This window comes from Varanus komodoensis, unplaced genomic scaffold (genome assembly GCF_004798865.1).
Source record: "Varanus komodoensis strain SLA01 unplaced genomic scaffold, ASM479886v1 scaffold121, whole genome shotgun sequence".
Classification (NCBI taxonomy): Eukaryota; Metazoa; Chordata; class Lepidosauria; order Squamata; family Varanidae; genus Varanus; species Varanus komodoensis.
In genome coordinates this window covers 504,597-532,218 of record NW_025335353.1, presented here as the reverse complement: position 1 = coordinate 532,218, position 27,622 = coordinate 504,597, and the positions used below count along the sequence as shown (strand labels likewise).

Below are 27,622 nucleotides of genomic sequence, written 5' to 3'. Positions count from 1 at the left end.
AAGACTTAGTTCATTTTTTGGAACACTCTTTGATATTGTCTCTCTAAGCTTACACAACAGTGCCTGATAGTTCTCACAGTTGCACATCGCAGGACGACATACCCATTGCTAAGTGGAATTTGTCATGCAAGACTCCTTAAATTCATCCCTGAGCTCGTCTAAGGTGATTTCAATACTCCCTCGACAGGTGAGAAGGCCCCCTACCCTGTCATCCAGAATGAAGAAAAAACAACCACTGCAGGGATAAATATGCTCTCAGATTTGGCCCTTCTCTATGCAGGTCCCTCACTCCTATCTCCAGATGAATGCATTTACCTCTGGGATCTTCAAGATGCTCATTAAGGCCGCAGAGTCTGATGAAGATTCTGAGTCAAAATCCTGTATAACAGAGAGTAGTTGACCCCGCTTGTCACATTTATAATTGGGGACAAGTTTCCGCTGTGTACACGGCAACAGGAGGTTATTCTTATTCATTAGCGTGACCAGGTCCTGGTTGTCATAGATGTGGAAGCCGAGCGTCATGTTGGGAAGGAGGGTGGGATCCTTGTTGATCTCAGTGACTGCAAATGCCAAAGCCTGGCTGTGCTGGTAGCTCCTGATTATTGTTCTGATGTTACAAGAGGAATATCAGGACATGGGTGAGGAGAAGCTAAGAATTGGTGACCTTTTTCATGTCAAAATGTGCCAGGATCCCTTCTCATGTTCATAGTGGCACATTCTATTCATTTACATTCTACTCATGTTAATAGTGGAAAAACAGTCCTTATTGTATGAACTCTTTTACTAATTTCTGAAACAAAAACAGCCCCTGAACAGCCTGCCCTCCAGGAATACATCTGAGCCTTCCCAAGCAAATTTAAATCCATGAGCCATCAGAGAATCCCTAAAGTCTCTGCAAGGCACTGTCAGCCTTTGTCCAGTGAATCAGAACTCATTAAGAAGGACCACGGAATAGGCCAGGGGCCCTGCTTCTCATGAAGGGGTTCCAGGATGAATTCTGGAATCCCCAGGGAGGGCTTGGGAAGACCCTCCCTCAAAACCCTGGACTGCAGCTACCTCTGGGCAGACATATTGAGAGTGAGTTCCCGAAAGCAATGCAAGGATCTAAAACATCTGATCAAGCCTGCTTTGCTAGAAGTCTGAGACCTCATGGACTAGGGTTGGCTGAGAAACTCCTTCAATTGCAGATTCTCCCAGGCTCTGACCTTGGTAGGTCTAAGAAATCCTGACAGAAAGAAAAAGTGAGAATGAGAGAGAGAGAGAGAGAGAGATCCCTCCACTCACTCACTTTGTAGTGGGTTAAAGGTCTGACTTCCTAAGCCATCCCTACTGATGCTTTTTAATTCATTGCTTGATGTAAGGCCTGGAAGACCCACCCCATGCTTCTTTTTTCCCTAAGGACATAGGGAGAATGAGTTATCCATCGAGGGATGGTGGTCCACTGTCACCTGTAGAAGCAGGGGCTGAACTAGATGGACTGAGGTTCTGTCTGCAAAGAGGAAAGCTCTGTAGCAGGCTCTCCTAGTTTTCTTCAAGTAACTATAGATGAGTTGCCCCATGTTGTTGTCTAGAGTATATAATGCCAGAAACTTAGTGAGAGTGGTAGGGGTTGTTTGCTCACTGGGTGGTGAAAGGACTTGTTTTTATTGGGAGCAGAGACAAAAAGATATCTGAGAGCAAAGCTTTTTTTTTTTTTTTTTTTTGGTTCCCCTTTTGTGGACCTCTTGGGAAAGAAATCTATTCTGTCTTTGTTGAAATTATTCAGAATGTCTGCATTTTTAGGAGTTAGGCACAAGGGTTACTCCAGTCAATGAATTTATTTCTGAGTATAAGTTCTCTCAGCCTCAATTCTTAGAGCCCCTCTTTTGGCTCACAACCGCTATTGCATACAAAAGCCTCTCATCTGAAGCCTAGAATTCCCCAAATCATGCAATTTCCAGGTTGGAATACTATGGGGGTTCCAGGATGGAAGGGAGCATGTCTCCAGCTCATCTGCTTCAATTCTATGAGCTGCTTGGCATTTTCATTCTAGTTCCTTCACGTTTCCTGAGAAACATGGGCATGAAGCCAATGAATTCTGAGCTCAGAACACAGTTGTGGCCCAGAAAGTCATATTGTCTCATAATCAGCTATAGAACCCACTGAAGTTTACCCAGAGTTTCCTTCTTCTGAGGCACATACTTTGGGGTGGGATGGAATACATTTTGGAGTGATGTTGACACAGCCAGTAGTCAGAAAGGTCAACTGCGTTACTCTTGGAGCTCAGGCAATCTGCCAGTAGATCTGAGAGCAGGACCCACCTCCCCATCCCTGTCTTGGATGGAGCCTGCTCAGGACAAAGATGGTAGGGCAGATTTTCATCTTCAAGGGATTTTCAACACAAGAAAAGCCTGCTGGTTCCCTCTCACCCTGTTGCTTGCACAGCTCTCCAGATGAGTCCAGTGGAGAAACCGTAAGCAGCTGAGGGCCTTCCTGGCAAGTCTCAGAGACTTTCATGCCCAACCCTTTACTCCAGAGCAGCATCTCTGGCACACCTCCCCAAAATGAACCCTCTGGTGTGAAAGCAAGCATGCATGCCAGTTCCCTTTGCAGAAAACCTACATGGGATAACACATGGTCTTTAATCTGGGAAATGTATGGAAATAATTTTCCTCTGTATAGAAAAACCTGCCAAGCAGTAAATTCCCACCAACAAGCAGGTCTCCCTGCCGGTGGTAGTCTTTTGGTTGTGGAAGCAGCCGATTCACATCACAACTCGTCCTCAGCATTGTCTGTGTGGCCTGAGGCAGGAGTAAAAGCAGCAAGGCCAGCAAGATCATCAGCATTGCAGAGAGCTCTCCCTCCCCTGTCATTCAGTCACAGGAAAGCAGTCACTTTGCAGCCACAGCCAAGCAGGGGGACTGGATATTAGGAAGGGATGCTTGGAAATGGAGTGACTGGACAAAACCACAGCCTCACGTGGAGGGACCCAGAATATATTAATGCCAGGCACACTTGCTCTAGGATCTCTGTGTTATTGACCTTCTGGACTGAAATCCCTGTGGAATTGTCTGGAAATTCTGTCATTTCCATAATTCCAGGGCAGAGAAATAACCTGCAGTGGTGGAAAACAGTGTTGCTTCACTTCTTTCTTTTCTGCAGTCAGTGGGGGCTTGAGCTGAGTTGCCCTTTTCTGCCCTTTGACCTGCATCCTTCCGTTCCCCACCATCCTGGATAGAGACCAGGCTTGGGCCAACATTTTCTAAGAGATTGTTGGGTCAGAATTAAAAGGGATGTTCCTGGTTGTAGCAGCACAAAAGCATCTCTGGAAGAAAAGCCTGCAAATTCAGAAGACGTTGAATCCTCATGGCAGGGATGATGGGATTGATTGCTATGCCCTGTTGTGTGCCCAGCAGTTCAATTCAGTGGTCAATCTCTGGATTGTCATGGTTTGGAGCTGCAGGACCCCACAATGGACTGGCCAGCTGGACATTAGCAAATGAATTGAAAGAATTCCATTGCTATACTGCCCAATAGCTAAGGCTGCCTGGGCAGCCAAGAAAAGTATCGCCATAGGTATCGCCATGTCTGGTCCCAGGTCTGAACCCTCCCAGGAACAGGATGGCTCTTCCTTCCTGATGAGAGAAAAATAGGCAGGACAACCTTGGAAGTCTTTGCAAGGCTAAGACTGATTATGAGGTGAGACTTGCAAAGAATGACAAGAGCGACAAAAAGGGTTTCTATGAGCATGTAAATAGGAAGAGGAAGGGGAGACAAATAGTGGGACCACTAAATAAGTAGGAAGGAGATCCAGTGACCGATACGTGGGAAAAGGAACAGATGCTAAATGACTATTTTGCCTCTGTGTTCTCTCCAAATCAGGAGAGATTTGGAGATCAGGAGATCCACATAGGATATTTGTTATTTGTTTTTCGGTGCCAGGCCAAGACCTTTTTATTCAAACAGTATTTTAATAATGTTTACTATTTATATATTTTAATTGTGCAACCAGTGTGTTTCCAGGTTTTAATTGTAATTGTAATTGCTTTATTTATTTCCTTTTGTGAGTCGTCCAGAGGCTATGCAGCAAGGGGATGGCATATAAAAGCTTTAAATAAATAAATAAATAAATAAATAAATAAATAAATAAAATATTTGATGAGGCCGGGGACTTAGGGGCACAGGTTAAAGTCACCCTCCCTAGAAGTCGTGGGTCTCCTCAGGGCACTGGACGTTACAAAGACGCTGGCCCCTGATGGGTTACACCTGAGAGTACTTCAAGAGTTGGCAGGGTGATGTTCCAGAGGACTGAAGGGTGGCATCTGTGGTCCCAATTTTCAAAAAGGGTCGTAGAAGGGACATGGGGAATTACAGACCTGTTTGCCTTACGTCCATCATAGGAAAAACAACGGAAAGGCTCATAATAGTGATGCTAGATAGGGAAGGGAGACTGGCAGCCGCACAACACAGCTTCCACAATAGGACCTGCCAGACAAACCTTGTGGAATTCTATGACAAGGTTTCAAGGTGGCTAGATGAAGGGGATACAGTGGATGTGGTTTACCTGGATTTCAGCAAGGCCTTTGACAAAGTGCCCCATGATATCCTGATTGAGAAATGGATGAGTTTTGATGTAGACCAATGCACTGTCCGACGGATTAGGGCATGGTTGACTGACCGAAAGCAGAAGGTAACCATTAGTGGGGAATCATCGGGATGCCAGTGACAAGCAGGGTCCCCCAGGGATCTGTCCTGTGGCTGATTCTGTTTAATCTTTTTATAAATGACATGGAAGAAGGTGTGAACAGTCTGCTTATGAAATTTGCAGACAATACTAAATCTGTAGCAGTGGCCACAACTGAGGAGCAGGAATTCCAGATCCAAAAGGATTTGGACAGACTATGGAAGTGGGCAGGAGACAACAGGATGGCATTCAATGAGGATAAGTTCAAGGTCTTGCACTTGGGCCACAGGAATGGGAGTCATAAGGACAGGTTAGGGGACAGGTGGCTGGAGAGCACCACTTGTCAAAGGATGCAGGTTGACTGCAGGCTAAACATGAGTCAGCAGTGTGATGTGGTTCAGAGGATGGACCCCACCTTGGTTGCATAGCCAGAAGTGTGGCTTCTAGATTGAGAGAGATATTACTACCACTCTATATAACTCTGGTGCGCCCGCAACTGGAGCATTGTGCTCAGTTTTGGGCCCCTCATTACAGGAGGGATAAAGCCAGGTTAGAGTCAGTGCAGCATAGTGCCACAAGGTTGGCGGCCAGTTGCAGGGGATGGGGTATGAGGTGAGACTGAGGGAACTGGGTCTCTTCAGCCTGGAGAAGAGGAGACTCAGAGGGGATCTGTTGGCGACATACAGGTATGTGAGGGGTTGTTACATGAAGGTGGGTAAAGAGCTGCTCTCCCCTGCAGAGGAAGGCAGGATGCGCTCCAACTGAGCAAAGCTCAGGGAACCAAGATTCCATTTAGATGCCACGAAGTATTTCCTGACACTTAGGACCCCAAGGGTATGGCATCCGTTTCCACAGGAGGTGGTGGAGGACCCATCAGTGAGGGTGTCCAAAGATAGACTAGACATGTGCCTGGTGGGCATGTCGTTAGTGGAGCCACCTGGAGCCTGGAGGCAGACTTGATGGTCCAGGAGGCTCCTTCTGACGCACTCTGTTTCTATGCTTCTATGTAAACCAAACTGATCAAAAGAGGCAATTTGGGTTGCCCCACATTTCCTTTCCCCATTTCCAGAGGCCACTCACCCCCTCCCAATAGTTTGGGTGTACATCTCTCCAAATGATGTACCACCATTCCAAATCCTATTAATTCCTAAGGATGGAAGAAACATACACTGATTAATACAAAAATGTTTCCACAAACATTCTGACCTTGGTGGAAGGGGCGCTACATTCATCTTTTTCATCAAGCCACAGGTCTCTTGTGAACTTTCAATGCTAGTGATCCTTTTAACATGGATCACCTTGTTCTTTTGTGAATCTTTTAGGCATCAGGAAACTCCTTGGTGTTTCTCCCAATTCCAGACTTTCTCTTACTTTGCAGTACAATTGCTGGCCAGGATTGACTTGTCCATCTTGAGTTCATTCCTGAGTTCAGCAGTGCCCCAATAGTTTTCCCCAGATGAACCTATTTACCTGTGGGAACTTGAAGATGCCTGGGAAGGATGCCATCTCCCTGGAGGATTAAGAGTCGAGACCCCCAGTAACAGAAATCAGTTGATCATGCTTGTGACATTTATAATTTGGAAGTAAGTGTTTCCATGTGGGGAGGAGAGAAAGACCATTCAGGAAAATCCACCTTGAGATGGCAGTGTGGTCATGGATGCAGAAGCCCAAGGTGTGTTTGGGGAGCAGAAATGGGTCATTGTTGATCTCCTTGATGGTGAAAGCCAAAGTCAGGATTGACTGGTAGTGTTGTTTCATCATCCTGCAAAGGAGAAGTTGATGAGAGGTGGGTGGGGATAATGGCGGAACTGTGAAGAGGTGCAGGGTGAAAAGACATCTGAATTAACACTCTTTGCCAGTTACCTTACATTCTACTCATTTCAGATGCATATTACAGGGAAGAAAGAAGACTCATATAGTGGCAAGTAAGCAATAACTGGCTTTCATTTGTCAGAAAATCCTGGAATTTCAATTTGTGAGGAGGAAATAAAGCTCAGGTTTGTGGGAAAGATGAAGCATTCAGACCATCTGTGGCTTTATTGTTTGGCCCAGGTTCCCACGGTAGACTTACGGTAATGCATTACCGGGCAGGCAGAGGTAAACTCGCTGCAAAGTTTCCATACAACTACAGGGTTTTTGTACGCTCCCGGTCAGGTACACAGGTAAAGGGCAATTGATGCCAGAATTCAGAAACTACAATAAGATTCTGAGGTCATCACATACAGAACAGGTAAAGGAAGATCAGCCAATCATAAAATGACAATGAGATTACAATATTTCTAATTGCAGTGTATTGACACTTTAGTTGACTAACTTGAACCCATCTCCAGGTCTGCTTAGACATGTAAATTCAAGCTACTGAGAAACTTTTCAAGAACTCATAATCTCATCTAGACTCAGACCTTAAGTAATGTATCTTCACCATTCTGAATGGCCAGGGCACATGGAGCCCTATGGGCTAGCAAAAGATACATCCTGGTACTGTGAATTTCAACAATGATTATTTAATAATTGTGAAGGTATATAATGTATATTTGGACTAAATGACCTGTCTACTGTAACTCACAGCTAAAGGTGAGAGAAAGGAGCGGGGAGGAATGCCATTTTAAACAGTGACTTAGCTTGGTTTGAGAAGGAGTACAGGATTGATTCCACAATGCAAAAGCACACAGAAGCAATGTTTTTCTGACGGGATTTATCGACATTTTACCAACACAGAAAACCAGGAAAACACCTTTGCTCATGCCTGTTCAAGGAAAAGATAAAGGTGGGAAAGAAATTCATAGCATGACTCCACTGCATTTCCTCTGTCTCCATTCCTTGTCCCCACCTCCAGAACGAGGTTGTTTTCCTAGTTAGCAAGGAAATGGCTACTGAGCTGTGTCCCATCAGCAAGGAGCCCTTCCCCCCATCAACTCATCTAACAACAGGTAGCTGGGCCCATACTTATTGGAAGAGTCCACCCACTTCATGAGCATCTGTGGGAGGGGGAGTGGTCTGCAGCCACATTTTGAGGTCCTGTTCCACTTCAAGGAGGAAACGGAATGGAGGAAGAGGACAAGGAAATGTTCAACAAACATCCTGGGTGGAGAAACAGCACCATGAAATCTCCTGCATGCTTGATTTTCTCAAAGAGGGTAGCCTAGCCAGGGAGGGTCAGGAAAGGGGTTTAGCTGCCTCTGTCCCAGGTAAGACCAGATTGCGAGGAATTTTCAGCTCCAGCTCCCAAAAGCCCCAGAAGCATGGCCAGTGTTCCTCAGAAGCTGCAGCACAAACCATCTGGAATCTGAATTTTGGCCCAACCTTGGAGTAGATAGTCCTGAGCGAGATGGACCAGACATTAAGCTGCCATAAGGTAATTTCCTGAGTCCCTGCTCCGGGCTGCCTTTTACTCAGATCCTTGAAGACTACAATCTTAGCTTCTCTTTAGTAGATGGGCCAGAGCTCAATGGCAGAGCCACTGCATTGTATGAACAGGGTCGCAGGTGTGGTTCCCAGCATGGGAAATAGCAATCTCTGAGCCCAGGTTGCCACTGTGAGTTGGCACAGAAGGAAGTGCGTTGTGGTGGTCAGAGCCCTGGGTTGGTTCTAGGGAGACCTGGGCTCCAGTTCACCGAGCCAAGAAGGTCCCTGGGTGAGTTTGGGCAGACATTAAGTCTCAGCATCGCCTACCTCACAGGGCTGTTGTAGGGATAAAATGGACTGGAAGACTCTGTGAGGTACCTGGGGCTCCTTGCAAAAGAAAGAAAAGACAAGCTAGAACTATCATAAATAAAATGCAATATTGAGGCAGAGGGCTTCAAACTCAGACTCCAGAGAAGGCATCTTCCTACATCCTTCAATGAAAATGATGAGAACTGGAATCTTGCTTCACTGTTGCGAGAGCAACAGTTCAAGGAGAGAGATCACAGTTTAAAGGCAGAAGTACCAGGGTTCATGACTCAGCCTTTATGGGTCAAGCCAGGAAAAGTTATGCCTAAAACCCAGAAACTTGGTTCGTGGAGATAAGGCCCAGTGAATGAAAGCAGGGATCTATGAGAAGGCAGTGGCCTAAGGAAATTCGAGAATGGAATCAGAGAGAGATGTACACCCATACTATTAGGAGGGGGTGAGTGTCCTCTGGAAATGGGGAAAGGAAATATGGGGCAACGCAGATTTCCTCTTTTGATCAGTATGGTTTACATAGAAGCATAGAAACAGAGCGAGAAAGAAGGAGTCCTTCAGGCCATCTAGTCTGACCCCTGGCTCCAGCTGGCTTCATTTACGACATGCCCACCATGTGCATGTTTAGCCTATTTTTGGACACCCTCACTGATGGGTCCTCCACCACCTCCTGTGGAAGCCCATTCCATACTCTTGGGGTCTTAACTGTCAGGAAGTACTTCGTGGCATCTAAATGGAACCTTGGTTCCCTGAGCTTTGCTCCATTGGAGCGCATCCTGCCTTCCTCTGCAGGGGAGAGCAGCTCTCTACCCACCTCTGTGTAACATCCTCTCACATACCCGTATGTCACCAACATATCCCCTCTGAGTCTCCTCTTCTCCAGGCTGAAGTGACCCAGTTCCCTCAGTCTTGCCTCATACGTATTCTCCTTTCGCATCCATGGTGGCGCTCTCCTTTTCATCCTCGCCTTACTAACTAGAGGTATCGTCAAGGCTTGCACCTCCAAAACTGCCCTTTTGAGTGCCATTCACCCCTCCTCAACTCCCTTGCCTTCCAGTAACCTATCCCAGGAAACTTTCCCCAGTCTGGCCTTCAGTTGGCCAAAGTTGGCCCTCTTGAAGTCCCAGCTTCTAGTGCTCAACCTGCTGCACGTCTCCATTCCCCTGATCACAAAGCAAATGATGGAGTGATCTCTCACATTCAGAGCTCCCCTAATCTTTACATCCTCTATAAGCTCCTCCCTGTTGTTCAAGACCAAGTCAAGGTTGTTTCCCCCCTTGTCGCCTCTCAGACCTTCTATGTGAAAAACCCTCCCTCTAAAGCTTCTAGGAAATGATGTGACCTGGCTGTCACTGCTGATTGAGTCTCCCAACTAATATCTGGGAGATTGAAATCTCCCTTAATTACTGTGTCCCTTCCCCGAGGGAAATTACCTGTTCAAGTTAACAATTTAGGACCCCGAGTGTATATAAACATAGAAACCAGGCAAGTCAGAAGGGGCCTCCCGAGCCATCTAGTCTGACCTCCGGCATCAGCCGGCTCCACTCACCACATGCCCACCATGTGCATGTCATCTGAAACATTTGGATATTTAAGAACAGGCTTCCACGGGACATGGTCAAGGCCCCATCGGTGGGGGTGTTCAAAGATAGGCTGAACAGGCACATGGTGGGCATGTCGTGAATGAAGCCAGCTGGAGCAAGGGGTCAGGCTAGATGGTCCAGGAGGCCCCTTCTGACTCACTCTGTTTCCATGTTTCTATGGCATCAAAGTTCCCTTATAGTAGCTGAATGTTTCTTGTTGTGTTCTCCCACTTGACAGGACAAGGACTTTGGCAGAGGGAAAAGAGAAAAGGACAAAGCACCTCTTCCTATGATTTTTTTTCATGAATATAAGCATTCAATTCATCTAAATACCCCAGCATTGGTTGCTCGGTTGAAATGTGTGTTAGTAGTTGTTTGCGTGTATTCAGGATGAGATGGGGGATTCTTGTACCTATGTGCGTGGGCCCAGGCCATCACTGCAGACAAGACATTTTCGGAAATTTGAATCTCACTGTGCATAAACTCCATCAGAGAACATACTTCTTCCGATATTGAAGCAGCAGCTTTATAGAACGCCCAAATTTAGCAGGGCTTGCCTTATTTGTGTCCACTTTGTGTTGGCTGGAATCATACAACAACCCAGACATTTTGAGACACTAGTAAAGAGAGTTGTGCTGGGACAGAGGTAGAATGAACAGATATTTCCTCTTTTTTCTATCTTTTAACAATTTCGTTCCCAACTAATGTGAGTGTTCAGAATATCCTGATGGCAGGTGCAGTGATCCTTTCTCTACCACAAACTTTTCTGAAGTCTGTAAAGACCTTTAACAGTCACCTGTTTTAAGCTGTGCTCCTCCAGCACCCAGATGAACTGTCCCATTCAGTGCAGCTGAAAGACTAAGAATGACTACAAACATAGCAGAGGAAAGAGTCTTCCTGTTAGTCCGGGGAGAAAGGTCCATACTACCTCCTCATGCTGCATTCAAGTGCCAAGGTCTGCAGTGGCAGTGATGGAAGGGACAAGGAGCTGCTGAGTTACAATTTAGGAAACCTCTGAACTTGCAGAAAATAGGACAAAGAGGCAGGGTGATGTGTTGGCAACTTGTACCCTGCAAGGAAAGCTAATGTCCTCTGGAATCCATTTTTGCATCCAGACTCAATTTCCACCCCAAATAGTGCTGATTTTTGTGCCTACTCTGTGATCACAGAGAAGGAATTCCCAGGAATGGCATTTGAAAATTTTCCTAATGTTTTGGTATATACTAACCTGCCCCCTTGAACCTGTAATCATCAGTGACCAGTCATGGGACTACAATACATGTGAGAGTAAATACAATTTTTCTTAATAGTAGCCATCATTGAGGAGTGCCCAATTCAGTCATTTAGGCATGCATGTGAAGAAACATATTAGAGGAAAGATACTTCCATTCAGCCCTGGTAGAAAGATACAAACCATATTCTCATACTATACTCAATTAATTTCCACTAGAATTCATTCCTTTATTTAATTTCATCCACAGTTTCTTCAGTTTCTTCCCAAATTGCAACTATTTCTGATGCAACATTTGTAGTCATTACACTTAACAAATTCCCAGGAAATGATATTTGAATGACAAGTCCCCTTAACACTGTTAATGTCAGAGGACACTCACAGGGCCACAAAACATATGAGAGTAAACATGATTTTTCTTAAGTTGTTTCCACACTTGTGGTGTGCCACAATAATTGCAGTGGTGTATAACAGTAAGTCAGAATATTAATTTATGCAGGTGCCAACTAATGAACTAAATTACAGCAAATCATGCACTGTTTCATTTAGGTTTTTCTTATGAGATGGTCTCTGCTATTGAGATTGGGCCTCAAGACAATGATGTAGCATTTGGGGAGATAGATGCATCCCAGGAGACCAGCCCCAGAAGCCAAGATAGAGAAGACCTCCACAGCCACCGCATACTTCCCTTGCGCGCGCGGTACGCAACGGGGCGGGACTCGGAGGCGCCCTGCGGCCACAAAGCAGCAGCCGCGGCCAGGTGGAAATGGCCCCTCGGGCAGGAAACACTGATCCCGCGCTGCAAGAAAGACTTCTGCCCACCTCCAGCAGCACGCCGCTCCATCGTGCTGGAGGAAAGAGCCGCCGCGTCGGCAAGCGAATGCAAGCAGACGCGCGCGGCCACGACATCGACGGCAGCCAGCTCCAGCTGCCAGCGCAGGCGCATGTGGCACCGGAGAGCACCGCCTGCCAGCCCAGGTGATCGGGCGCGCGCGGTGCGCGACGGGGCGGGACTCGGAGGCGCCCTGTGGCCACAAAGCAGTGGCCGCAGCCGGGGCTGGCGGCCGAAGGGTGGTGGCCGAAGGGATCACCGCCGTTTGGGTACCGTTCGGGGGATGAGAGGGGGGGCTGGGCTGGCCAAGGACTCTTGCTGAAATAGGCTTGCCTACTGCTGAATCTTAGGGAAAGGGAAGGATTTTTTTTCTTTTTATCGTTCTTTTTTCTCCTCCTTCGACCTACTTTATAATTTTACCCTGCTTTAATCAGTGCTTTGAGTCATCCCTGGCCATATCGACGTTTATATATCCTGAGGAACACACGGGCGCTGCTATTGGCGTGGTCACGGGCAATGGTCGTTACAGCAATAGGGGCTTAACGTGTCCCCGTAGAAGGATGGACAGATGGCTGACACCTATCCCTCCTTCTGGTTCTGCCCCCAACCAGAGGGCACCAGGTAGCCTTGTCAACCACCCCTCGGGCCTAACGGTGCTGCTGCTCAATGCCAGGTCGGTCAATAATAAATCTTCCCTCATCCATGATTTGATTGTGGATGAGGGGGCCGACCTGGCTTGCATAATGGAGACCTGGGCGGGAGAGGGAGGGGATGTTGCCCTCTCCCAATTGTGCCCGCCCGGGTATCTGGTTCAACACTGTTCAAGCCCAGAAGGGAGGGGAGGAGGAGTCGCGTTGGTTTACAGAGCCTCCATCTCTCTCACGGGTCTTCCAGTCCCTTCGAGACCAGGGCTGGAGTGCCTCTACTTGGTGTTGGGTGAACAAGACAGATTAGGGATTCTATTGGTGTACCGTGCACCCTTCTGCCCAGCAGTCTCCCTATCTGAGCTGATAGAGACTGTCTCGGACCTGGTGTTGAGGACCCCCAGGATGTTGGTCCTGGGGGACTTCAATCTCCATGCCGAGTCTGGACTGACCGGGGCGGCTCAGGACTTCATGGCCTCTATGACGGCCATGGGCCTGTCTCAACACGTCATCGGCCCGACCCATGAACGTGGACACACTCTGGACCTGGTTTTCTCGACGGGGCAGGAAGAGGATGACCTGAGGGTGAGGAACTTATGTTTGACTCCCCTGTCATGATCAGATCACCTGCTGGTGAGGTTTGTGCTCGAGAGCGGCCTCTCCCTCTATAAGAGTGCAGACCCGATTGTATGGGCCCGCCCCTGGAGCCGGATGGATCCGGATGGATTCCTGAAGGCCCTGGGGGAGGTTCCAGCTGACAAGACTGGTGCTCCTGTCGAGGCTCTGGTTGAACTGTGGAACGGAGAGATGACCAGGGCTGTGGACACGATCACTCCCAAGCTTCCTCTCCCACCGGGCAGAGTCCACTCTTCCCCTTGGTATACACCGGAATTGCGGGCGATGAAGTGGGTTGGGAGACAACTAGAGCGTAGGTGGAGGAAATCACGGGATGAATCTGACAGAACACACTTGAGAGCCCACTATCGGGCCTATGCTGTGGCGGTGAAGGCGGCGAAAAAGAAGTTTTTTTCCGCTTCCATTGCCTCCTCACAATGCTGTCCAGCGGAGCTTTTCCGAGTGGTACAAGGCCTGGTTTGCCCGGGTCCTAAGGAAGATCCGATGCCACCCTCAAAGGCCCGCTGTGACGACTTTGCCAGGCATTTCAGGGAGAAAATCGCTCAGATTCGTCACGAGCTGGACTCCACTAATGAATCAGAGGTCTCTGGAGAGACGCCAATGCTACCGTCTGGTCCAAAATTATTGGAGGAATTTCAATTATTGCGGCCCGATGATGTGGACAAGGTGCTTGGACAAGTACGTCCCACCACTTGCCTATTGGATCCTTGCCTGTTTTGGTTAATAAATAACTCCAAGCACGGGATTGGAACCTGGATCTTGGAAGTAGTTAACGCTTCTCTGAGGGAGGGTCGAGTGCCTGCCCCTTTAAAGGAGGCGGTAATACGACCGGTCCTGAAGAAAGTGTCACTGGATCCAGAGATGGCCACTAACTATAGACCTGTGGCCAACATCCCGTTTCTGGGCAAGGTGTTGGAGCGAGTGGTGGCGGGACAACTCCAAGCACTCTTGGATGAAACTGATTATCTGGATCCTTTTCAGTCCAGCTTCAGACCCGGGTACAGTACTGAATCTGCCTTGGTCGCCCTGTACGACGACCTGTGCAGGGAGAAGGACAGGGGGAGTACATCCCTGTTGGTTCTTCTGGACCTCTCGGCGGCTTTTGATACCATCGACCATGGTATCCTTCTGGATAGGCTAGCGGGATTGGGGGTTGGAGGTACTGCTTTGCAGTGGGTCCGCTCCTATCTCAACGGTTGATTCCAGAAGGTAGTGCTGGGGGACCATGTCTCTGCATCATGGCAGCTATGCCATGGAGTACCACAGGGCTCCATTCTACCCCCTCTGCTATTTAACATCTATATGAAACCGCTGGGAGAGGTCATCAGGAGGTGTGGGCTGCGGAATCATCAATACGCTGATGATACCCAGCTCTACCTCTCATTTTCCACTAATCCATGTGAGGCAGTGGCTGTGCTGAACTGGTGCTTGGCAGAGGTAATGGAATGGATGAGGGCCAATAAACTGAAACTCAACCCAGACAAGATGGAGGTCCTGTTGGTTGGCGGATCGGACTTCGGAGAGGGTGGATTTGTCCTGGTCCTGAATGGTGCAACACTCCCTCTTAGGGATAAGGTCCGCAGCTTAGGAGTACTCCTCGACCCGGAGCTTTCTTTGGAAGCTCAGGTGACAGCGGTAGCAAGGAACGCCTTCCTTCAGCTTCGGCTGATTAATCAGCTGCGCCCCTACCTGGAGTACGACTGCCTGGCGACGGTGACACACACGCTGGTGACTTCCCGCCTAGACTTCTGTAATGCGCTTTACGTGGGGCTTCCCCTGAAGACTGTCCGAACACTTCAATTGGTGCAAAATAGAGCTGCCAGGTTGCTGACGGGGACGGGGCGTTATGCTCACATGACTCCAGTCCTCCGTCAGCTTCACTGGCTCCCCATTGAAGCCCGGGCCCAATTCAAGGTGTTGATTATGACCTATAAAGCCCTAAACGGCTTGGGTCCTGGCTACCTGAACGAGCGCTTATGCCCGTATATGCCTGACCACCCTTTGAGATCTGCGGGAGAGTCCCTTCTCTGGGAACCCTCCATGAAAGAAATTAGGAGAGTAAGTACTCAGAGGAGGGCTTTCTCTGCGGTGGCGCCCAACCTATGGAATTCACTCCCCAAAGAGGTCCGCCTGGCACCGTCGTTACTGGTTTTTTGGTGCCAGGTAAAGACCTTTTTATTTAAACATTTTAATTGTTAAAACATATGATCTGGCCAGGGCAACTTCTTCTTCCTCTCTTTTCTCCTCCTATATTATTTATTTACTTATTTTATACTGATAATTTTAATTTTATATTATTATGTTTGTAACTCAGTGTATTTTTGTATCTTTGTATTTAATTGTAATTTATTATGGTCTTTTGTATTTCAATGTATTTTAGTGTGTTGTAAGCCGCCCTGAGGCTTCGGCAAGGGGCGGCATAGAAATGTTATAATAATAAGAATAAGAATAAGAATAGTAGGTGGGCACAAAGGACACCCACATGCTGCAGAAGACCAGCATGCTGAAGGTGATGAACTTGGCTTCATTGAAGCTGTCAGGCAGTTTCCTAGCAAGGAATGCCACACTGAAGCTGAGAAGAGCCAAGAAGCCCAAGTAAGACAGGACAGGAGCCAAGCAACCCATAAAAGCCAGGACAGCATGAAACATGGTGACAGAGCCTTCATTGCATTCCACGATGCTCTCTCTGGGCAGGGAATAGAAATCCAGATCTGGGAAAGGTGGAGAGGTCAGCAACCAGACAACACAAATCACAGTTTGGATGAGGGGACAGACCAGCAAAATAGAGGTGGTCATTTGTCTCCCTAAAAGCCAACCTCCCATGCTTCCCGGCTTGGTGGCCATAAAGACCAAGACAACCTCTTGGGGATGCACTGGGCATGGTTCTTGTTTGGGTGCTGATCTTGTGGGCATGGAGCACAGTGTGAGCTGCATCTGGAATGAGCAATAGCTGTGGAACCATCTCAATCTCAACACAAAATTCTTTCTCTGGAGGCAGGCCTTACAGAAATTTGTGCAAATCTCTTTTCCCTAGTTAAATCTGAACCTTTCAATTAAGATTTGGGAAATAGGCAATACATTTTTAAAAATTAAATGGCCCCTCCCCACAAACATTTATAAGTTTCATGTTCAGTCTTTTGTCAAGAAGACCATTTGTTATCTAGAAATAAAAACTCAGATGTGCTATAATCTGTCCCCTGCACTGTTACCTGAATTTCCACACAAACTAAAATAAGCATATTAAGCATAATTTCTCTTCTGATGGTGAACTATCCTCTGAGATCTGTTTGTTCTGAGGCTGGAGACCATCTGGCAATCTGACTCTGGTTGCAGTAAAGTCATGCAAGAGGGACTCTCCAGCTGCATCAGTCAGTTTTTCCCAAACACCTTCAGGGATCATGTAAACCCAGCGAACTGAGAAACTGGAGAATTGGAAGAATGAGGAAATGCAAGGATGAAAAAGGATGTGACTTAAGGCACTGATAAGAAACCAGGCAAAATATTTTATTATTTACAATATAACTTCTTGAAATGTCATATACAGTGTAAACCAGAACAGCACAGAGATCTGCAATATAGAGGGGGGCTATAACCTTCCATACAGATCAAATCGTCTTTCCTTCAGCTTTTTTTTTTCCTGGTCCCCACACCACTCATTCCTTCCTCTGTTCTGAACAGCTCTCAGTGTTTGAGGTACCTGTAGAGGTGGAAAACATTCCAGCTGCACAACGTGCACATCTGTAGCAGCAAACCGGCTTCCCCTCCGGAACTCTTCTCCAGTTCCCTGGACTGCACTTCTCCACACACCTTGCATCGGGCCTTGTCTGCAATGGAAATAAACAAACACTGCTTGGAAGAGAGAAATGCACTGAAGATTTACACAACCAAACTTCCACCAACATGAGTTTTGCATTGCTTGGCAGATGGGGTCAGCAATTCAGGTGGACAGATAAGTTTCTGGATACATACCACTTCATTAGCAACATTACGACATGGACTCTAGGGGAGTGGATCATATTAAATCTATTCTGAGATGATACCAGGATTTTTGGGGTCTGCTTTCTACTGGGTTGAACCCAAGGTCCATCTTTCCCATTCTTGCCTATCACTGGCAGGAGCTCTACCAGAATACAGGCATGGGACACCTTTATGAACCTCCCAGGAGTGCACAGGGACAGAACATGGGATTCCTAGTGAGCAAGTCTGTCCATTACCATTGGACAATGACACCCCACTTCCCCACGCTCAGATGTAGGGCTCAGAAAGAAACACAGCATCCTTTCTCAAAGTGTGGAATGGTGCCATGCCTCTGCTTCCATGACCCAGATGGTTCATTCCAACCCCACCTTTGTGGCCCACATGATCGATGCAGAGTGGATCAAGAAGTCTTGGCCTGGAGGAGCACCATGATCAATCCATCCAATCTTCACTGGGTCCAAAGTTCCATTTGGAGACAAGCTCCAGTTCACGACCTCATATCTCCTTTTCTTTTCAGTGAAAGAGACTTCCTCCCCAACACTGTTGTTAAACCTGATATTCCTCAGTTGATGCATTATCTGAAAATGCAGAAATATTCCAAACAGGTGATAGTGAGTGGAAGCATTTTCCAATACACTCTGACTCCCTTTCAGTTCTGAGTCTTGTTTTCTTGTGTAGTTTAATTGTTAGATGCAGCCTCTGTTGTTGATATCTGCTCCGGTAAACTTGCAGACCTGTATGGGCATATTTGCCTGGAATCCACTTCCTACCAAGGCCCTCGGACCATCACAGGGGAGCTGGAAAACCTTTGTCCAGAGAATCCCTGAGTCCAGGAACTGGGTTCTCCTCCTGCTGGAAGGAAGGAGCATTCCAAGTGAGGCAGGCCCATTTCTGTTCTTCATCAGTATTTTAAACTGGAACAATGAGGCTAGAGCTTGAATGCTTTTATTCTCAATTTGTACAATTTTAAAAGCATCAGTATTCCAGGAACATAACCAATCTTGGCTAAGCTTCACTTAATTTTGAATGTACATTCATGGAAATTGTATCCATGGAGAGAAATCCAGGGGAGAATTTCTCCTGATTTGCCTAAATTAGGCTTCCTCACAGACTGACTTTTCCCTCCCAGATTGTTGACTGAGCAACCACTAGGGCTCCTTGTACATGTTAATAACATCTGAAGGTGGAAATTACCTGCCATGGCTGAAGATTCAGAAGCAGCTTTCTTTCTCCCATCGAGGAATATTTCATTCCAGAAGAGAAAAGGTCATATAGCACATGTGCCACAAAGTAGACAGCATTGTAGATGTGGTAGCTGTGACTGGACATGCCAAAATTGCATGTGAACTCACTAGGATCCATCTGCATCTCCCTCCCTGTACACAGTCTTGTTGATGGTGGAAGGGTCACTCCTGATCTCAGAAACTGACACAGGAATGTCTCTTCCTACCACTGGTGAAGAAAGACATCTCCTTTAGGGTGAAATGGATCTAAAGCTAGGAGAACGGCCTTAAATCCTTGAAAATCCCTTGCGTGGGCTCTAAAATGCTTAGCTCCATGAAGGGTCTTTAAAGTCATTTTGAGCCCAGAATGTGTACTTACTTCAAATTCTGAATGGGAGGTCAGGATCCAGACCTTCCAGAATGGGATCTTTGTACTATCTTCATGAGCATATAACTGGACTCTTAATTGTTCTATGGTGGTGTAGTCACCAAAGAAATTAGAACTCCTGCTTCCAAGCACACATGTGGAGTGTATCCAGTTAGCATTCCATGCCTGCGCACAGGATCAGTTGTTGAGAACATTTCAGTGAAGGCCACACAGACATCCTTCTGCTGCAGTAGAGGAGTAAGTATCTGGAGGAAACCCTTGCCATGTTCATTGCTCTGAACAAGCAGCCCAATCCAGTTCCAGTGGAAATGCAGCAGCAGCCAGACTAGGCCCTCACACTGAGCAACATGTCGGGTATTAATCTGGAAGAAAGATGGAAATAACATTTTTTCACTCAGAATTCCATGGAGCAAGCAGTTTGAGAGTTGAAGCCAGGAAAAATCTGATACTCCTTCTTAAGAATATGTTTGCATTTTGAGAACAAAGATGCTTCTTCTGTTGACTAAGCTTCCATCATCTAGGAGCCATGACTTGAAATGCATGGAATACTATCCCTGGAAAGGGATCCTTTTTTCACCTGGGATACGTAAACATACGCATTTCTCTGTTTCCCCCTTCTCCACCCCATGTACCATGGGCCTCCTCACCAAGTGACACAATCAGATGTATCCCCCTAGTCCAGATGTGTCTACCAATGACATTAAGGAGATTGACCAAGCACTGGCAGAAGGACTACCGTAATGGGGCATTAGGGCTGTTCTCCAGTGGCAAAACTTGGTGAAAATGGTTCCATTTTGTGTCCAAATAAAACAGGGCACATAAAATAGAGGAAAATGCTACTAAGTATTCTTCAGAAGAAGAAAGTTCCTCACTTCAAACCTTTTGATTTTTGCTCTAAATATTTGTGAGTGAAACTTTAGGAATGGAAACAAGAACTTGGGATGAGCCATTGATTGTGGCAGATGTAACCTCAGATCATTTATTTATATATAAATGATAAATACATGAGATATTTATATAAAGGATGGCATACAAAAGCTTTTAATAAATAAATAAATAAATAATATATATATATATATATATATATATATATATATATATATATATATATATATATATATATTCATTCCCATTTTCTGCTTAGGAACCCAAGGGATTTTTTATGATTTTCCTACTCCTCTTAATAGCATCCTCCCAACAAATACCCAGTGAGGTAGGCTGGGCTGAGAGTCTGTAACTGGCCCAACGTCCTCCAGAGAATGCCAGATCTGAGTGGGGATGAGAATCCAGCCTTCCAGAGTCCCAGTTTCACCCTCTTAGCACTCTTACAACACCACCCTGCCTATCTTCAGAACATGAAGACATTGAATGTAGCCATTCATGGCCCAGTGCATGCCATTGTGAGGTGCTGCTTGGGATCCTGACCTGCAACCATCCCTGTGAGGCAGCTCATTCATTGATGCTAGGAGAAATGCAAGCGTTTTTTAGCATTCTATTTTTTCCTGTCTGTATATCACACCATTAGAATACCAGGTAATTCTCAATTGGTCATCTCAGAATGACAGACCACTTGCAAGCTGGGTTTTGTCACCAAAGACTCTCCTGAGATTCATTCCTGGCCCCCTCCAAGGTGATCACAAGGGAGTCTTGCCAGGTGAGAAGTGTTGTGTCCCGCGGTTTTACGGATGAGACCAGAGACCAGCTGGAATTTTCGAGAGAAGCAGTTTATTTCCTGCAGGGACCAAGCACTCATTGGAGTGTGGTCTTGAGCAGAGGGAAGACATTGCTTTTATACTCTTTTACACTTATGCTTGAATAACAGTGAACAATAGGGGAAAGCCACCAAGCCCCATTTGCACATTTATCATGCTAAAGCAAGCAAGCGAGGGTACAAGGGCATAACGTCTGTGGTGATGCTGGAGCGTAGCCTGCTTTGTTGTCAGCCTTGCGTAGCATGCACATCCTTGTTCTTGTCCTTGTTCTCACACGAACAGGACACCTTGACCATGCTTTTTACCCATGACAAGCCATGCCCTGGCTGCATGTTCGATTATGAGGGGGGTTACAACAAGAAGGCCCCCTGCCCTGTTACCCAGAATTGAAGAAAAGCACCCACTTCAGGCATGAATCTGTTCCCAGAGTTGGCCCTTCTCTCTGCAGGTCACTCATACCCATCTCCAGATGAATGCATTTATCCTGAAGATGCCCATTAAGGCTGCAATGTCTGATCTGGAGCCAAAAACATGTATGATGGAGTCTAGTTGATCCTTCTTGTCACATTTATAATTGGGAATCATTCTCCCCTGCATGGACAGCAGGTCGAGGTTGTTCTGATGCATGATTATGACCAGATTCCAGTGCTGATAGATGTGTAAACCGAGCATCAGGTTGAGAAGGAAAAATGGATCCTTGTGGAGTTCAGTGATGGCAAACACCAAAGCCAGGATGTGCTGGTAGTTGCTGATTATTGATCTGTGAGGGTGTGAGCAATATCAGGATATGGGTGAGGATAAGCACAGAACTGGTGACATTATTTTCTTCATGGAAAATGTTCCAGGCTCCTTTCCCCCAGGGTGACTTACCAGGCTGAACGCCCTTTATTAAACATACCTCCTTCAATCATTTGTCTGAGGAAATGACAGAAGAAGACTGCTGAAGAACTTCTTTTCACCCCAGACAGCAACAGGAAACTCCTTGGTCAATGAAAGTGATTGGGTGAACCCCACAAGGAAGAGGTGAATGCAAGAGCCTCCCCTCCTCTTCCCTGGCTTTGTTGTTAGAAGGACTTCTAGAATTTAACCTTTCCATAGGGGCAGACTGGAGACTCCACTTAAATTCAGGAGTCATCAATGCATTTCCTAATTTTCTGTGTCATGGAATCAGCTATTGCTGAACGATCCAGACCACATCAAGCAAAGGACGAAGGGAAAGCCAGGGCTCCTGCTACCCATGCTGGGGTGCCAATATCATTCCTGGTATGTCTAGGGAAAGTTTGGGAAGATCCTCAATCAAAAACCTGGAGTTCTAGACAAATCCTGCTGGACTGGAAAGTGGAAGGTAATATTAAAGGTAGTCAAACATGTACACTGGAGTTCAGAAAATCAAACCCTAACTAATTCAGGGCCATAAGATCAAGCCACTCTAAAGGGAAATGGAGTCCAAAAAGGGTGGGATAGCTTAATTCCAACAAGAACTCCAATGAACTCCCTCCTAGAGTCATGGAGGAGCTAGCAGAAGAGCTCACAGAACCATGGTCTTTGGGAAATTGTGGAGAACAGAGAAAGTACCAGATGACTGGAGAAGGTCTAATGTTATCCCTACTTTCAAGGAAGGAAAACAAAAAGAACCTGGGAGCTTCAAACCAGTCAGCCTAACGTCAATCCCCAGAGCAAATTATAAAGCAATCAGTCAGCAAAAATCCTGAAAACAATGCAGTGGTTACTGGAAGCCAACGTGGATGTATCAAAGACAAGTAGTGCCAGACAAACCTGATTTAATTTCTTGACTTAGTAACCTCCCAAATGGACTGTGGTAATGTTGTGGGTATAATCTATCCAGACCGTAGCAAAGCCTTTAACAAAGTGCCTCATGACATCCACATTACAATTAGGTAGAGCCACAATTGACTGCAAATTGGACTGTAAGAGTGCTCATCAATGCATTTTCTCAAACAGAGAGATAAGAAAAGTGGGGTGCCGCAGGGCTCTAACCTGGACTAATACCCTTCAACATTTTAAGTAATGATTCAGATGAGGAAGTACAAGGAAAGACCATATGCAATTGAAACAAAACTATGTGGAATAGCAAATACCCTTGGAGACAGATGTAAGGTAGAGGGTGATTGTGATAGCAAAGAACACTGGGCAGAGAACAATGGAATGCAATTCAGTATGGACAAATGCCAAGTCCTCCAGTTTGGGACAAGAAACCAAATGCACCACTAGAAAATGAGGAATACTTGGCTCAAAAATACTGTAAAGGAGAAGGATCCTGGGACTGTTGTAGATCACAAGATAAATATGAGCCAACAATATGATGCAGCTGCTAAAGGGGCAAAGGCTCTTGTGGGCTGCATTAATAGAAGAATCATTTCTGAGCCACATGCATTTCTAGTTCCCCTGTAGTCAGCACCAGTCAGATGTAATTGACAGTCCTGTGTCCAGTTTTGGCCATGTAAGATTTAAAAAGTTGCAGAAAAGCTGGAACCTATTCAGAGAATGGTAGCAAGCATGACCCAGGGATTGGAAACAAAGCCCTATGAGGAAAGATTCAGAGAACTGGGCATGTTCAGCCTCAAAAGGAGAAGATTGAGAGGAGATATGATTGTACTCTACTAGTCAGGAAGAGGAAGGACAAAATCTCTTCTAGTCCATTCCAGAGGGCAGGACACAGAATAACAGACTCAAATTAAAAGAAACCAGATTTAGACAAGACACCAGGAAGAACTTCCTGACTGTCAGAGCAGTACAAAATGGAAACAATTACCTTGGGAAGTTGAGGGCTCTCCCTCACTCGAGACATTCAAAAAGCAATTGGACAGTCATATAAATGGATGGTGTATCTTAGTGTCCTGAAATAGCAGGGGGATGGACCGATGGCCTTCTGGCTTCTTCCAACTCTACTCTTTTGTGATTCCATGTTTCTGTGAATCCAGTGGAGCAAGCTGAAGCTATGATTTTCCTGGTAATTACTTGCATTAGATTTTGGTGCATTGTGAAAAGAAGGATCATTATTCTGGCACAAGCTTCCACAAATACTCTTGATTATTTCAGAAGCCATGAAGTGGTACCCAGAAAGAAATCATCCATTTTATAAAAATTGATATCTAAGGATCAAGAGAAGCTCTGAAGCATGTCCCTGCCAATCACCATGTGCTTAATCTCTCAGACTCAGATATGTCCACAACTCTAGGGCAGACAAGTCTACAAAAGCCAGGAAAGATATGGATAGTACTTGGACAGAAGTACTACTCTTTCCAACAAACAAACAAACAAACAAACAAATAAATAAATAAATAGAGCTACTCACATTCCAGGGATGCATCCCCCAATATTCATATGCAGAGGCTTAGGCTTAAAGACGCCTCTCCAAAGACAGTATTTGGCCAATATAGTTCCATTCTGTCTCCAGGGCACAGAAAATAGAAAATTGCTCCTGATGCTGAAACACAACCAGAAAGTGCCCATTCCAAACTCCCTTTGTTTACATCCTGAACCTTGGGCTGTTATGTGTGCAAACAAAAATGTGGGTGAGGCTTGCTTGATCAATGAAAGGTCCACTGAGGCAAGCCAACTGTTTACACAGGGGCCAAGTGATTTCCCTCAGGTGGCCCACCTGGTGGGCAAGTGCCCTAACCCTGGGGCCATGACATTGGTTTGAGTAGGCATTCTAATTCTTCTCTTGCTAGTGGTCACCCATGACCATAAGGACAACCAGACTGACCATGTGATGTTTGTCTCCAGACATCCCTGGAGTTTATCACATTCACAGAAGTAAGGAAGGGCAGAAAGGTTCCTGTCCCACCATGTTTATTGCAGCCTCAAGAAGAAGTCCCAAGAATCATTGATTTTCCCCCCAGTTCCTTCTCTCAGGAAAAGAGACCCATGGCTAGCTGGGATTTATCACTCAAAGATTGCCTGAAATTCAGGGCCTTCCACTACATTTCTAATATGGCAGGTCACCTTTTTGAGAAGATGTCCCCACCACTCCTGCTATCTGAAAGAAAAGCAAAAGACCCACTGCAGGGAAATACTCTTCTTGGAGTTTGCCCTGTTCATTCTAGTGTTGCTGAGCTCCATTGTGCCAGCCACATTGACTGCAGATGGATGTATTTACCTGTGGGATATTGAAGACGCCCATAAAGACTGCCATCTCTGAGGAGAATTAGGAGTCAAAATTCCCTCTAACAGAGAGCAGTTGATCCTTCCTGTCACATCTAAAATTGATGACCTGTTCTCCCCCTATGTGGACAACAGGAAAAGCTTCTTCTGATGCTTATCTGTGAGCAGACCTTCATGCAGATATGTGAAGGAGCCAAGTGTTGTCTTGGGAATGGGGCTGCAACCTTGTTCAGCTTCTTGATGGCGAATGACAAAGCCAGCAAGTCTTGGTAGTTCCTGACTAAGGTCCTGTAAAGGGGAAAGCAACATTAGGGCATGTGTGAGGAGAAGCTTAAAGCTGGTGAGAAACGGAGGAGTTGAGGGTCTATCTGGTTTAACCTCAATGAAGCTCTAACCTACTTTGAGGAGAGTCACATCCTTCTACCCCAAGCAATTATACCTGAAGGGCTCACAGATAAATTCTCTGTTCACACACACACATCTACAATCTCGCTGCATGTGTTGGATGTGATGATCCCATGAACCCTGCTGGATCTGAGCTCATCTTCACCACATTGGCATTTCTGCTGATTTTCAGGCAATGCTAGGTTCCTTTTCTTAGTAGGCAAATGCTCTGGTGCTGGTTTCCACACACACACACACACACACACACATATCTAGCAAGATCCAAATCAAAAAGAACTTACCTTTCTTAAGCAAAAGTGCACCAGGCTCCCTTCCACAGGTGATTTCTTCCCAGGTTAACTCTCCCTAAACACCTTTTTTTGAGAACCAATCACCTTCAATATTTTGGAAGAAAAGCATGGCAGGAACATACCCAGATCAGAGGAGAGTGGTTCCATAACCCAGCAGTGGGTTTCTTCCTTAGTCAGTGATTATGGGGTAGCCAACAAAGAAGAGGGGAACACAAGAGCCTCTCTTCCTTCTGCACCCCATGTACCTAGAGAGCTTCCTAGATTGGAAATTCCCCTAAAAGATCAGGCTGGAGATCCCCCCATCGTCTCTTCTCCATGAATTCTCCTGAGTCTTTCAAAAGCAATCTTAATTCCAGGAACCATGAATGGATTGTGAAACCCCCTGTAAACCAGAGTCACCTTTTTCTCAATGACCCAGAGCTCATTAAGAGAGTGACAATGGGACAGGCTGGGGTCCCTGCTTCTCTTGCAGGGCATGTAAGTATCATTCCTGGCATCTCCAGGAAGGACATGGAAGACCCTCCCTCAAACCCCTGAACTGTGGATCCCACTCAAGGCAGGCATAGTGAATTTAAGTGCACTAAAGCAATGAGAGGATGCAAAACAGCTTCTGAGCAAGTCTTCATGTACTAGATTTTTTTTCTTTTTACTTTTATGGCCAAGCAACTCCTTCAAATACAGATTCCTCCAGGCTGAACTGGATGGACTAAGGTTCTGCTTTCCAAGAAAGGTGCTCTCTGGCAGCCTCTCTTAATTTTGTCAAGGCCCATTTCCAGGTAGTTACAGAGGAATCTTCCCATCTTGTTATCTAGAGTTTATTTTAGGCTAGAAGACAAATATTGTGCATGAAAATTTTTGTTTGGGGGAGCAGTTTACTGCCTGGGTGGGGAAAGGATCTGAGCTTCCTGAAGAAGAAGAAGAAGAAGAAGAAGAAGAAGAAGAAGAAGAAGAAGAAGAAGAAGAAGAAGAGCAGAAGCAGTAACTGAGGACAAAGCTTTGCTTTGTGTCCCATTTTGGGGGCTTCTTCCTGGAAAAGGAAGCAACTCTAATATTCTTGAACTTGCTATTTCAGAATGTCTTATGTGGATTTCACAGTGTTACTCCATGAAATAAATACACTGCTGCCTGAAGATTAACTATCTCAACCCTGATTAGCAGAGTCTCTTGTATTGCAGTGGTGACACCCACCCAGAGGCTTCTGCATGTGAAAGTCTCCCATCTGTAGCCTGGAACTGCCCAATGTATGCAGCTTTGGGAAACTCCAGATTTGCCCAGGATCTGGCAGGGAATGCTGGGAGTTGTGGGTCAAATGACCTCTCGGGGTTCAAGGATGGGGCGTAGCAGATCGCCAGCTCATCTGCTTTGATTGTATAAGCTCCTTGAGGTCTTCCATCCAGAGCCCCCACATTAAAGTCACGGCCATTAATCCAATGATGTCTAGGCTCAGAAGACTCTTCAGAGCAAGAAAGGCAGTCTGAGTCCAGAGGTCTTCAGCTCAGAAACTCAGTCAAGCTTATGTAGGAGTTTCTTTCTTTTGAGATACATACCTCAGGGTGGGAGGGAGTGCTTTCAGTGCTATTTTGACAGAGCTGCTTTTCAGAAAGGCGTGCTGAGTCACTTTTGGTGTTCAAGCACTCTGCCAGTGGATTCAGCAGATCTATAAGGATGAAGACCTTAGAGAGCAACCCCACCTTCCCATCCCTGCCTTGGATGGAGTCTGCTTGGGACAGGGATGGCAGGACAGCATTTCATCTTACAGGGATTGTAAATGCAAGAACAACTGCTGGTTCCCTCTTTGCTGCTGGTTCAATAGCATTTGGGAGCAGGCCCATGAAGAAACATCAAGTCTGGCTCTTCCTTTTCATCAAGGACCCTCTGGGCAAGGCTCTGTGCCTCTTATACTCTACATGTCCTCTTGAGCAGCATCCCTGACACCCCTCCCTGGAGTGAACCCCCTGGTGTGAAAGCACACACACACATCCCAGATCCCATTGAGGGAAACCTACACTCTATTAGCACTGAGTGACTTATATGGAGATGCATGAAACTCTTCTTTTTCTGCATAGGAATATCTGCCCACGAGTAAATTCCCACCAACTATCAGGTCTCCTGGTCTGTAATAGTCGATTTCCTTTATAAATGGCTGGGTCTCATAACAGCTTGTTTTCATCCTCCTCTGTGTGGCCTGAGGCAGGAGCCAAAGCAGCATCAAGAGCAGGAAAGCCATCATCGGAAGAAAGAGGCTG

At 46.2% G+C, this 27,622-nt stretch overlaps 1 protein-coding gene across 1 annotated transcript in view; it reads right to left on the bottom strand.

Moving 5' to 3' along the window:
• Positions 1–291: 291 nt before the first annotated feature.
• LOC123019384 (vomeronasal type-2 receptor 26-like) overlaps positions 292–27,622 on the bottom strand; it is a 141,341-nt gene continuing 114,010 nt past the window's right edge. The window contains exon 4 of the mRNA XM_044422212.1: positions 292–607. Coding sequence (XP_044278147.1) covers positions 292–607 — 316 coding nt within the window. The remainder of the gene's footprint in view (positions 608–27,622) is intronic.